This window comes from Candoia aspera, chromosome 1 (assembly GCF_035149785.1).
Source record: "Candoia aspera isolate rCanAsp1 chromosome 1, rCanAsp1.hap2, whole genome shotgun sequence".
Classification (NCBI taxonomy): Eukaryota; Metazoa; Chordata; class Lepidosauria; order Squamata; family Boidae; genus Candoia; species Candoia aspera.
In genome coordinates, this window is record NC_086153.1 from 194,264,112 (window position 1) to 194,278,335 (window position 14,224).

Genomic DNA, 14,224 nt, shown 5'->3' on the forward strand with positions numbered 1-14,224 from the left:
CAGGATTGCTGAAAGAGATTTTACACCAGCCATACCATAGCTTAACTATTAGAAAGCACTGGTAACTGTGCTGCACAAATGCAGTAGTGGGGCCAGAATGGAAAATGTCAGCTCTTTTTCTGACTTTCTCTTTTCTGTTCTGTTCTCCCCCTTCTCCCCCCTTTCTCCTTGGTTCATACCCAGGAAATAGCTCTAACTCACGGTCTAAGTTGATCCTTGACTGTGGCTTTTGAAATTAACCCAAGGTCACAGATGTCTCTAAGCTGCAGGTAGTCCATCCCTGCCCAGTGTAAATCCATTTAATTCTATTGATTTCTTCTCACTGAAAACAACGAGATTTCAATTATTGAATGGGCTAATTTGCAGTTAGGTTTCAGCCTGACAGTATAGCAAAGTCTGACATGGAATTCATGTGAAGCGCAATTATTCTGATTAAGTTTCATTCCAAGTAGAAAATGGTTCGTAGAGATAAATTACAATTTTCTTCCATAAGGTCAATGTATATTTCAAAGTATATTTCAAAGATTGACTGATATTTTAAAAAATCCTCTTATGCTGAGCACAAGGATCTCCTGAAAAGATGGTTAGTGCTATCAGTTTGAAAAAGAGGGAGAAATTGCTTAGAATTGGTTTCCTTAACTCGCTAGCCAAAGCAGTGAATAAGCAAGAGCCAGCTGACTATGGATCAATTCCCAGTTAGTATGTCAAAATCCCAGCACCTCCAGAACGTGCCAGTTTGAGAAAGTCTATTTAAGCGAATAGGCTGTATTTACAGTGGGGTGAGTATATATCACTGTGCTTGGACTGGAATGTAGGGTTTTAACAATATGAACTACATTTTAGCAGACCTTCAAATTACAGTATAGAAGTAGGGTACCTTTTAACATTTTTTGTCTATACACTCAGTCCTCATTTAGCGACCATGTTACATTCCAGTGGTCAGGTTGTTAAGCGAAATGATAGCTAAATGATCATGCGACACAGAGAGAGAGACACTGTAAAGATCACTGGTTGCTGCCATCTCATTCAGATAACGTTCTCTTGAGCAGCTATGCAAGTGTTACTCCCACTCCGGCGTGCTTTGCTGTCAGGCGCACAACATTGGTTGTAAATGCACGCATTGGTTAGAAAATTAACTTTTTATTACTGTTTATTACCGTTGTATTTGTGAATGGTCACTAACTGAGGTAGTCGCTAATCGAGGACTGGGTGTATACATCAGAAATGTCAGCAAAACTTCATATAAATCTGATGGCATATATTAAATTTATTAAATATACTGTCTTCCAGTAAGAAATCCTTGCAGTGGGAATAACGGTGGATGTGAACAGATCTGTGTTCTCAGTCACAAAACTGACAATGATGGTTTAGGCTACCGCTGCAAATGCATGCTGGGCTTTGACTTGCACAGTGATGGGCGACGCTGCATTGGTAAGGACTGCCATGGACACATGTTACATCGCACTTCATGGATAATCGTATCAACTACCTTTTCTCCCTGGTTTTGAAAATCACTCTAGGGCCAGATGGTGGTGAACTTATGTAAGCCTTTAGTAACTTCAAACTAGTGCTGTGTGAATGCCCACATGTTCTCCCAAGTACCATTTTGCTTTTGAATCTGAAGGATGCATACCCCTAATACTTGCCTCATTCATACTCTAATACCTCGGAAAGGCTTAGATGGAGGTAATGAAGTCTGGTGACATCTAGACATGTTTTTCCTGTGATTAAATCTCATAAAGTCAGTTGATCGATTTCAGAGGTACTTAGGCAAGTAGATGGATCAATGTGTAGTAGCTAAAGTTTCATAACTAAATGTATCCCTTTTTTTAAAATCACATTTATCTACCCACCTTTCTTCCATTATGGAAGTTATAGTAAAGGTACTGATGCAGTGATTGGTTCCCATACAGATAAAAGTTTCAGGAGGTGGTTATGTAAACAAGCATCTACAAGCTTCTCCATTATCAGTGAAAAAAACTACCCCCTTGCTGGCTCCCAGGAAGGCTGTTAGAATAAAACTTAAAAAGTCTCCATCCTAATACTATATTATTGGTTCTAAATGGGAGTCAGTTCAGTTGGTGAAATTCTTGTAAACGCATACTTTTCACCTCCAATCTTGCTAATGAGAATTCTGGGAGAATCTTGCTTGGAAGGATTTGGATCTGAATTGAGGCATCTGCCAAAGGGCTTGACAGGCACCTACTGTAAGTATCAGTGACCAGACCCTGAAGTATTTTGCTGCATTGCATATCCTCCAGTCTTCATTTGCTTCTTCTTTATGTACTTTAGTATAATTGTCCACTTCTATCTTTCATTTTTAACTGATTTTCTCTTCTAGCATTGTGCTTTTACACTAATAGTTGCTTTTTGACTTTTCTTAAAAAAAATAATTATAGGAGTTGTGTTGTTTTTTTAAAAAAAAAAAGCTATTTTACGTTTGCTGTAGCCTTAAAATAAGCAGACTCTTTTGGGGGGGCTTTTCCTCTACAGCTGTGCAGCAGTTTCTGCTCTTCTCCTCCCAGCTGGCTGTGCGTGGAATCCCATTCAATCTTTCCACTCAGGAAGATGTAATTATTCCTGTAACAGGAAGTCCTTCATACTTCATTGGAATTGACTTCTGTGCTCAAGAGGACACTATTTTTTATTCAGATACTACTAAAAATATAATCTATAAGCAGAAAACTGATGGCACAGGTAGTATTTACTTTTCTTGGTCTGCCTTTCTTATTACCTCTTGAACAGAAACAGAATTAATAACTACATCATTGTATTTCACAACTGTTGAAAGTCCATTTCCATATTAAGTGCATGGTGCAGCAAATCTTGTTGAGAGAAGAGTTTTGCAGCACTGATTACATTATGCTTGCCCGTCACACAAAACCATGTTATTTTAATCATTGTTTGGGTCCATACATGTCACTAAGACATAAACCAGGATTTATAAATTATAGTGGCTGATTTTACACATCATGCTAAGCCAGAACTAAACAGAGAACTTTGTGGCTGGCATGTTATGTGAATAAGGGTGTGTAAAGCTTACTGTCCCAGGAAGTAATGTCACAGGGAACACCACTTGATTCAGGGTTGGACCATATGTGGAATACCATAAAGCCTTTCCTGTTCTGGAAGGTTCATTTCCTAAAAAACTACTGGGTCAGGCTTGGAATGGCTACATAGGCATAAAGGAAAAATGGAAATTTTCTCATATTCCACAGAATGTTCTACCCCCTGAACAATAAGTTAAAGCTACTGAATCGAGACAATGTTAAATAAGGCGGGGGGGGGGAAGGAGAGGGTGGATTCAGTGATTTAGCAAGGCACTTTTGAAAAGCTCGTCTTGATAGGTTTGCTGTTCACGATTGGAAGCTGCCCTATGGAGAGCTGTATTATTGACCTCTCCAGTCTGTTTAATCTGACTGGCTGCAGTTCTCTGCAATTTAATACATGCAGATACTTCTTCCTCATCCTAAGCTTTGCCATAGGGAAAGCTGTTTCATTGAGATGCTATGATTATAATTTATCATATTAAATTTGACTTTAAAAAAGAAAGCAGGGAAGTACCTCCTTCCAGTTTTGATACATTTCTCCTTTCTAAATATCAGGTAGGGAAATCCTTGCAGCCAACAGAGTGGAGGGAGTTGAAGATTTGGCTTTTGATTGGATCTCGAAGAATATCTATTGGACAGATTCTCGGTATCGGAGTATTAGCGTTATGAGGCTGGCTGATAAATCAAGACGAGCTATTCTTCAGAATTTGAATAATCCTCGATCAATCGTAGTTCATCCAGTTATTGGGTAAGTCTCAAAACCGAACTAAGTGTTCAGAAATACAACACAATACAATCTTCCTGTTATATTATCTCTTCTGAATGAAGGTGGTATATCATATATCTGAAACTTCCCATTCGGAACCTCACTGTCTGAGGAATGTTTCTACCTGATGTGTTAGATTTTTACGTGCAGGCTATAAAAAAAAGAGGAAATATTCAAACGAGTTATTTTCTCCCCTGCATTCTGTAGGGCAGGAAGGTGCAGCTTTTTATGGGGCGAAGAACTGCACTTGGGCATGCATGCAAAAACATAGGCAGGTCTGGACAAAAACTGTATTTGATTTAATATGGATCAGTGTTTTAAAATGCAGTTAATGTGACTATTTCCCATTTGTTTAATAATATTCCTTTCTGTTACTTTCATATTTACACTTTGGTAGTAACATTTGGGAGGCTGTGAGAACCAGAGTCAAGGCTTTTGGGGAAAGCCAAAAGCCCTGTTCTAATGATGCGCTTTCCAGCAAGATCTGTCATATGGTATTTCAGAACCTGTCAGTTGGCTGCAACTTCTTGTGTGTTTTCTTGAAAAGCCATTCTGTGGTTTAAGTATCTTCCTTCACATTCAAGTTCGAGAACCTCTCTTCTCCCCTCCTAAAACTGTCCTCTGTTTATGCTCTCCCCCGTGCCTCGTCATCTGTTGTTCTGGCACTGATTCCATAATCTAGAGCAAAACACTTGTGCAAAATCAGCACAAAAGGAGCTATTCAGCAGCATTATCTATAAAAACCAAGACATGTTTGTTCTGGGGTTTTCTTTCTGGGTTGGAAAATAGCTTATTGCTGCAGAAGAGTTACTGTTATCACTGCCTTGTTATCAGTATAAATAGCATAAGCGTGCCTTTCACTTACTTAAGTTCTAAGGCGCAGTTTGGAGAGCAATCTCAGGCAGCAAAATTTCTGCAGGTTTTATTCTTACTGGTTGGCAGGCAGACCTCTGGAGAGGGTTCTTCTCTCCTAACGTTAGTTATGTGGCTCAGGGAAATTTTCTCTCACCCTGGGTGAGAGGAGTGATTTTTTACTGAAAGGGATTTTCTTTTTCTTTCTCCCTCTCTTCTGTTCTTCTTTCTCAGAACAGAATGTAAATCAGTCCAACTGAGGACCTTGTTTATTCTTACTAACTGAGGAGGTACTCAAGCTTGTAGCAATAAAGAACAACATTTTCTTAACCAATATTAAAAATATTAGCAGTAACTCTGAAGAGCTATTTTATCACTTTTTAAAATGTATCCATGTATGAGTATGGTTTGTGTGTTCAAAAACGTGATTATTTATTAAGTAATCCTTCGGTTAGATTTTATTAATTTTAGCCATAGGTGTAAGAACAAAATAATTTCTTACATGGCAACTTAAACATAAAGCATAAAAAACCAACTTAAAACATTTGTTAAGTGTCTAAACTATGTTCTATAAAAATGTGAATGTAAAGAAGCTGTGCAAGGAAAGCTAAAATCTGAATGTTGCTAAAGGATAGCTTTTGGTTTGGGAGATTGGGCATTTATTTATCTATTTCTTACTCAAATTTTGTTACCGCCCATCTCCCCCAAAAGAGAGGGGAGATTTATACTGAAAACTTTTTTTTTTTTGCGGGAAGGATGCCAATGTTTTGAGGATTATTTGCAACTCTAATGCATTTCCCTTTCCCTTTCAGATACATATTTTGGACAGATTGGTTCCGCCCTGCTAAGATCATGAGAGCCTGGAGTGATGGATCCCATGCCTTACCAATTGTAAACACGACACTAGGATGGCCTAACGGCTTAGCCATTGACTGGAGGTTCGGGAAAAAAATTAAATAAGCTTTTTTGAGCAGGTGTTCCACACTTGGACACTACAACAGCACATGCAGCTACGCAGTTATAGTTCTGTTTGAAGGCAGCCAATTATTTTAGGGTACAATGGAAACACTTAAAATGAGCAGGAAAGAACTTCTGAAATAAAATACTGCAGTTTACCCTTTAATTTAGCCCAACTCAAAAAGGGGGGACATTTTAAATCAAGCTTTCATTGGCTGTAAAAAGCACAGTGCTGATCCAGAAATCATTACTTTGGTGCATCATTGGATTTGGGGCATCACTGTCCAGTCCAATTTGCTTGGCCCTACAGGAATCATGCCATTCCACTCCCTGTGTGGGTGTACTTCCCAGAAAAAAGCCCCTTTAAACAAAACAAACAAACAAAAAACAAACAAACAGACCCCGCAAACCAGCTGCCCTGGGTACCAGAGAGCAAGCTATTGGAAAATAGACAACACTGAGCCAGTGGTTTAGGAAGAGTGTTCAGTGCAACCTTGTTTCTGACTTATTTTTTCAGAACCTTCTTTAAGGTCAACAAAGAGTGGCTGGGAATGATTTCAGTGCATTAGTCCTAAGCCAATCTGGTGAGTCACGTGGATGACATTGCAATAAAACATTATCTTTTCTTCCAGTTCCTTAAGGCTTTATTGGGTGGATGCCTTCTTTGATAAAATTGAACACAGTACCTTTGATGGGTTAGATAGAAGGTCACTTGAACGCATTAATCAGATGACACACCCATTTGGTCTCACTATCTTTGGAGGTGAGTATGACTTGAAATGTTTGGACACTGCAATCCTTATTTTTTTCACAGCTGAAAACTGCACAACAGCTCATGAGACTATAGATCACAATTCTTTAAAATGCAGAGTTCATTATACACATACAAGAAGCAGTTTGACTTGATCTGGAAGGTATGCATGCAAGTATTTGTTCTATCCATTTTTTGCTAGTTAAAAGAAATTGTATATATGGAATTCTTTTATATAACCTTCCCTAATGTATGTATTTCCTATGCATGTTAATACATATGATTGCCTACTGATACAAACATTTTAATGTAGCAACTGTGTAGACAGACAGACAGGCAGACAGACAGATTCTTAAATGCATATTCTTTAAAATGCAATTTCCTTAAAAACATGCAGTTTTGTATGCAGTATATGTGCCAAGAACAGTTTTGGGACAAATATTAGAAAAGTTCATAAATTATGTGTCTGTCTGTGCCACTGTTTCATTTTGGTGCATCATGTCATTTCTCTGAAAAGGGATCTGTGACAGGTTTATTTCCATCTGTATAAATGAAAAGAGTGCTTTCAGGTTTTCATTTCCTTGTGAGGCTAATGGAAACCAACTAGAGCCTCTCCCCTCCTCAGATGCCAAAGAAGGATAAAATCCCACTCCCTCCAAGGAGGATACAATATCCCTCCTTATTCTGCCACTGCAGCCCATGGTGGCTGAAAAAAACAGTCTAAAGAAGAATGGCCCTGGCCGTGCAGAAGTTGTTTGTTCCTGGATTTCCTTCCTTGGACGTATTAGTATTTCTGTCCTTCAGGCAGAATAACGATCAGTTTTGTTTTGTGGGGTTGCAGGTTATGCATACTTTACAGATTGGAGGCTTGGTGGAATAGTTCGAGTTCGAAAGTCTGATGGAGGAGAAATGGTCGTCATCAGGAGGGGAATCAATAATATCATGCACGTGAAAGCATACAATGCTCATTCTCAAATAGGTAGGCTTATTGGTCACATAAAATAAATATACATGTGTAAATCTGTGCATATGAAAGTATCCTTTTTGATAACAAGATTACACATTGAAGTTCAACTGTATGCCAAATTGTGTTCAGCAGTATACAAGTTTTGGCTAAGGTTTTTAGACAGGTCAGGAATTGTGTGTTCTTAATACTGCAGCAGTCAATCCTGCTGCATTTTAATCTTGTAAGGCTTTGTATTTCTTGCCATAGGCAGTTGTTAATTTTAATTAGTGAACAGTGAGCATGTCAGTAGAGCTTTTAATAAAGCAAGATTTCTTATCCAAAGATGACCATGGCCAATTTAGTATAAATGCTGTTGCTCAAAAATAGAACCAAACAAATGTTGATATAGATGACTGAAACTTAATACCAGGTCTTGTTTTTTTAAATTGTTGGAGGAAATGATATGAATTCTGTGGACCAATAGAGTTACTCCTTCTTGCTTCTTATAATCTCCTAGAAGTAGAATAAGCTGTATTTGATTTTATGTTAGCCATTACATTCACATTTTTAGACACAAATAAATTGATTCCACGGAAAGGCTAATAATGAGTTTCTGATTTTATTTTTCTAAGGCGAGTCTATCCTACTCTCTTAGAATATGAAACCAGTAATTTCAGTGGGAGAGAGTAATATGATCTGACGTATATGGGCTCAGTAGAAATTCTGGCTAACTTTAGTGAAGCTTCCTCTCCAATTAGTGCACATTATACTATGTAAGTGTGTATAGCATAGCCTCCTTAAGAATGTCAACCTCTCTTTGGAATCAGTGAACCTCAAAGGACTTTAATTTTGGCTGGGGTTATACTTTCATTTTTTTTCCATACACTGTCTATTTTCTTTGCCATTAAGGAGAGAATATATACATATATAAGTAGCTGAAAAAAATAATTCATCATTTACCAACAATCCATAACAAATAAATTGTTTTTCTGATCTTTCACATATGGACATATATTCATTTTTCCCGGTATTTTTGAAGGCTCCAACTACTGCAATAGAGCAACAAATCCCAATGGAGATTGCAGCCATTTCTGTTTCCCAGTCCCCAATTTTCAGAGGGTTTGTGGCTGCCCCTATGGAATGAAGCTGAGTTCCAATCAGGCCACCTGTACCGAAGATCCATCCAATGAACCCCCCACTTTACAGTGTGGTTCTTACTCCTTTTCCTGTGGCAATGGACGATGTGTACCCAGGTTCTATCGGTGTGATGGCATGGATGACTGCCATGACAATAGCGATGAACAAAACTGTGGATCCTTCAGTAAGTGTTGCTTGCAGATCCAAAAAATGACATTGTTAAAAAAATGTGGTATGGATGCATGTCTGAAAGCATGTGTATATCAACAAATGATGAAGAAAATAGTTCATCAAGCAGCCCCCATCCTGGGATAGTTTTGTTGAGAATTAGGAGGGTGCAGAGAGAAAAAGGTGTGGCAGATTCAGCTCATGAGTAGTGATGTATGCCATTTAAATACTTCGTCCCTAAGAGCCTCTCCCAGCCTATTGTCTTCTAGATGGGCTGGGTTTCAACTCACACTATTCGCCACTGACACAGCCATACAGCAGGAAATGATGGAAGCTGTAACCCTACACACCCGGTAAGCCTCAAATCGGGGGAATATATTGTACAGAACATTCCACTACTGCCATGGATTCAAAAAGTTACAGTATATCAGAACTGGTTTCCGGTTTCTTGTTATTCCTTAGAACCGATCTTTCTTTGAAAATAGGTGTTTTGGTTACATAAAACTTAAAATGAAACTAGGGACATGCAGAAATACCTGTAAATTGTTTTTAAGATTAAACTTTTCAGTTTAATATGTTTGAGCTGTATGACTTGAATAGGATTTCACAGAGCTTTTACTTTGGGTTTTGACACTGTTTGCTTTTAGAATTAAAAGATAACCTTAGCTTTGATAAGGTTTCAGAGAAAAATTTCTGCTAAGTAAGAATAGTGAGAGGAACTTGGACATAATGAGAAACTTTGAGACTTGAGTTTATGACCAGAGATTAATGCACTGTGGACATTTCTCAGTGATTTCAAATTTTAAAACCATTTTGATTGAAGGAAATTTTAATTTGATGTTACATCAAACATTTCTATCCTGCATTTCCTCAAGTTTTTGTTATCAATTCTCAATATTAATCAATGAACTGTAAAAGGCATAATTGTTAGAAATACTTCTGAAATTCAGGTTTCTCCCAGAACAGACATGTGCCTCTTATATGTTCAGCAAAAGTTTATGGATTCCAGAGTTTTTCTCACGTAATGTTAGACGTTATCAGTTTCAGGCACTTTAATGCATATGCTGAATGCCATTGCGTGCCAGGGACTTGTTTCATCACAAAAGGCAAGTTGCAGTTTACAGAGTGAGGCATGCATAGATAATCCTAGTAATCTTGGGCAACATTATGACATATTGGTATTTACAATCTCTACAAAAAAATTTGTAGTGGGCATATAGCTGCAAAATCTATATGAAGTGATCTTTTAACTTCATATAATCCAAGGAGATATAAGGACTTGTTTTCTTCTTTAATAATGGTGGAAGCAATCATTGGTAATTCTTAGTCTTTATGGAAGTCATAGCATATTGTAGAAAGCTCTCTATGTTTTATTTTTTGTTCAGATAATTCTTGTGCTACAACAGCCTTCACATGTAGAAATGGCCAGTGCATTCCCAGTCGGTGGCGATGTGATAAGCATAATGACTGCCTGGATAATAGTGATGAACTTCACTGCCCTACACAGGGCCCAACATCATGTCCCGCAGCCTTGTTCACTTGTGACAACAGCAAGTGCATTCCCAGACTCTGGCTTTGTGATACTGATAATGATTGTGGTGATGGGTCAGATGAAAAGAACTGCAGTAAGTACAAGATTAAGATAGAGCTGTATTCCATAATCTGTAGCCATCCAGATGTGTTTGCATTGTAAGTCCCAGAATTCCTAGCCATATGGCCTATGGCCAGGGCTTTTAGGAGGTGTAGACCCTCAACAACTGGAGGGCACAGTTTCCCTAAATTTTCTCTATACCATTCTGCATAAATTGGTAATTTGTGTATATGTTCGTGGGTATTTGTCTGTGAGGGCATGTTTGAGAGACTTTGTTTTAAATTGGACTTTTTTTTAAAAAAAAAATGTGTTTATAGCTTTCACAGATGCATGTGAACTCGGTCAGTTTCAGTGTCCTGATCACAGGTGCATTGATCCGTCTTATGTTTGTGATGGAGACAAGGACTGTGTGGATGGAGCAGATGAACATGATTGCAGTTAAGTATCAGATCAGTTATATACTAGTTTTCAAGTTATGCTAATTCAACATTATCAGTGTAATCAATAAACTTATAAGAACTTAACAGGTAAAAAAAAAGGCTATAAGAACAAATACTTGTTCACACAGAGGGGCTTCTCCATGCTGTCCTCCTTTTTGACCCTGCAGTGTTTAGAGATACTATGGCTGCGATCTTAAAGATGTACCAGGAACCATAGGTTTTTGTTGTTGTTGTATTCTTCTCCCTCCTCCAAAGTCAGAAAGTTTATTGTGTCCTTTCTGATGTCAGAGAGATTGAAAGGTGGTGCTCAGAGGTTTCCTAATTTCTCCAACATAGCCTAAACTGAAAAAGGGCATAGATCACTTCCCTCCAGTTTTTGAGTTTCAAGGCTTTGGGGTCATTGGATGCTCCGAAGAAAGAGTCTGTATACTGTACAGTTGGGTTGCCTTGGCACTGTAGTGGAATTACTCTCAGAATTCCTCACTGTGTGTGAGACCTGCTTAGAAGCTCTTGACCTGCAGATGCCGTGATCCTGTCACGTAGCTTGTTCCTTGAAATGCAACAAAAGAAAGGGAGAGAGAGATTTCTTTGTAATACTTCCTACTGTATTCTCACTCTGTATTATGGCTAATAGCAATTTGCTTAAACATCTTGTCCTTATGGTCATTCTCTGTTTTACTGTAGTCTACAACTGTAGTTCTACTGAGTTTAAATGTGCAAGTGGAGACCAGTGTATTAGGACCTATTACCAGTGTGATGGTGTCTTTGACTGCAGTGATCACTCTGATGAGGCTGGTTGTCGTAAGTATAAACAAATCAACTTCTAAGTTATTAATAAAGTGAGCCTTGTGAACAAAGGTCGGAAATACCTGCTCCAGGCAAGATGAGATTTCGGAAATACCTGGTATTTATGCACTCAAAATTCAATCTTCTTGATGACAACATGACATGGGATTAATAGTTCTGTGTCTCCTGGGAATCCACATTTGAGTCATAATTTGGTTTTGCTAAACTAATTGTGTGTGTAGTTTTAGGAACAAGTATAAATCAGATATAATGCTTTATGAGAATTTTTCCCATCAGTTTAAATGGCACGTGCATTAGATTCTAAGTCTAAAAAAAAGATTAACTCCACTGAAAATAATGCCAATAGGAGAGATTATATTTGAGTAAGGTTAATTATTACAAAGCATAGGTAGTATAAGCATTATTTCAATATACTAAATGATCATATTCTGCATATGAGCATTTTAATATATGCAGACATTTCTTTCTTAAAACTGTAGCAAAAGTATTAGGTTACATTTTTCCCAAATAAAGTTATGGCTGTCTCTTGATTGTACATGACAACCATATTAATTTCTACAAGCAGAAATATCCTATCTCTGAAGAATGACCTTCTGCACATGTGTGTGTTTTCTTTTTAAAAAATTGCAGCTATTCATATCAGAAATGAATAAATGATCAGGTGCCATTCAAAGCATGCTGCTCGTTTATCTGCCAGTAATTACAGGTAGTCCTTGCTTAATGACCGCAATTGGGACTGGAATCTCAGTTGCTAAATGAAGCAGTCATTAAGTGAATCTGACCCAATTTTACAACCTTTTTTGCTGAAGTCGTTAAGCGAATCACTGTGGGCATTAAATGAACCATGTGGTCATTAAGCAAATCATGTGGCTCTCCATTGATTTTGCTTGCTAGAAGCCAGCCAGGAAGGTTGAAAATAATGATCACATAACCATGGGATTCTGCAATGGTCATAAATACGAAGCAGTTGCCAAGCACCCAACTGTGATTACGTGACTGTGCGGATGCAGTGACAGTTGTAAGTGTGAGGACCAGTTGTAAGTCGGTTTTTTCCAGCGCTGTAGTAAGTCTGAACCATCACTAAATGAATGGTTGTTAAACAAGGGCTACCTGTAAAGTCTTTTGGTAGTGAATTGATTTCAGAATGCATTCATATGCACACACACACATCTACAAGCATTAAAAGTATAAACTACAGTTTGCCTCTTTCTCCTGAAATCTTTTGTATGCTCCCCAGATCTGTTTCAAAGGGTTGAAAGATCCTCTTGATCATATCTAAGGCGCAGGCACATGGGAAGAGCAAGAATCAGAAAGTATCTTCAGTGAGTGGCAGATACTCTTATCCAGTTGGATGCAGCCCTATGTCCTCTGCTGAATCATTATGAACAATTTGCTGAGAAGAATATTGGGCTAAAGTAAATTACTGGGGAAGTTTTATATTTAAAAGTAGGCTTGAGTTCTTTGAAGCGTTCTACCAGTACAAGGATTTTCTCAATGCCATTTGTTGAAATTGAATCTCTCACAAATAATATTTTCTTAATTAAATGTGCAAATGAACCTTGCTGTTAACACTTCCAGGTAAACCACATGATTTGCTGTTTGGTTTTTGCCTTGGTGGGGTCAACAGGAAGATTACTTGGTTAGCAGTAACACTTTAGTGATTTTTAATGATCAAGAATTACGTTTATTCTTGATTGTCTGGTTACCTTTGACTTGTTTGCTTTGGATGAAGGATGGTTGACTAATACAATAAAGCTGCACATCCTTAATTTGACTTCCAGCTACAAGACCACCTGGAATGTGCCACCAGAATGAATTCCAGTGTCAGTCAGATGGCTACTGTATCCCAGCTAACTGGGAATGTGATGGTCACCCGGATTGTGTGGATGGCTCAGATGAACATCACAGATGTCTACCCAGGACCTGTCCTCCTTCTCTTTTCCACTGTGATAATGGAAACTGCATATTTCGAGCCTGGATCTGTGATGGTGACAATGATTGCCGGGATATGAGTGATGAGAGGGACTGTCCGACCCAGCCTTTCCGGTGCCCCAGCTGGCAGTGGCAATGCCCAGGCCACAGCGTATGTGTAAATCTCAGCAAAGTATGTGACAATCTTGCTGATTGCCCTAACGGAGCTGATGAATCACCCCTGTGCAGTAAGTTCATTTTTAATGTGCAGTTCAACAAAAAAAAAAGGCCTTCAAAAACTTGTAATAAAGTGGCTTAACTATCGCATAGCTTTACCTCATAGTTCATTGTAAAAATAAAATGCAAAAAAAAAAATCCATTGTATACAATTTTGACTTCTCAGAGGAAGACTGGGATTATAATGATAAAAATATTGTTTTGCATTGGGTCACCCCTCATTTTTATTCTCACACTAAGTGCATGAAGTAGGTGAAGCTGAGAGAAAGGGACTGGCCCAAAGGCACTGATGAATTGTGCAGTTTAGTGGGGACTTGAACCTAGATTTCCCCAGTTTCAGCTCAACAGTCTTAATCACTATGTCATACTGAAATCTAAAATGTTGCACATGGCTTTCATATTGTTGGAAATAGCATTATTTTTAGGCAATGGCTATTCAGGGCTGCCTATAAGTTGCTAACTTGCTGCAGATGTAAACATCCATGTTTGAGTATGCTTTTTATGAATATGATTTTTATTTAGGTCAGTGTTAGAGCTAACTTTGATAAGTTTCACTTCAAACTTTACTATTCGTATCTTTAAAAACATGCTACATTTATCATATAAGATTG

The 14,224-nt window shown here is 38.1% G+C and overlaps 1 protein-coding gene across 1 annotated transcript in view; it reads left to right on the plus strand.

The window, feature by feature from the left end:
* LRP2 (LDL receptor related protein 2) overlaps positions 1-14,224 on the plus strand; it is a 161,492-nt gene that overhangs the window by 67,071 nt on the left and 80,197 nt on the right. Inside the window, exons 15-25 of the mRNA XM_063306118.1 lie at positions 1,291-1,431; positions 2,494-2,697; positions 3,606-3,798; positions 5,481-5,606; positions 6,258-6,388; positions 7,218-7,355; positions 8,362-8,643; positions 10,013-10,252; positions 10,536-10,655; positions 11,343-11,459; positions 13,247-13,624. Coding sequence (XP_063162188.1) covers positions 1,291-1,431; positions 2,494-2,697; positions 3,606-3,798; positions 5,481-5,606; positions 6,258-6,388; positions 7,218-7,355; positions 8,362-8,643; positions 10,013-10,252; positions 10,536-10,655; positions 11,343-11,459; positions 13,247-13,624 — 2,070 coding nt within the window. The remainder of the gene's footprint in view (positions 1-1,290; positions 1,432-2,493; positions 2,698-3,605; positions 3,799-5,480; positions 5,607-6,257; positions 6,389-7,217; positions 7,356-8,361; positions 8,644-10,012; positions 10,253-10,535; positions 10,656-11,342; positions 11,460-13,246; positions 13,625-14,224) is intronic.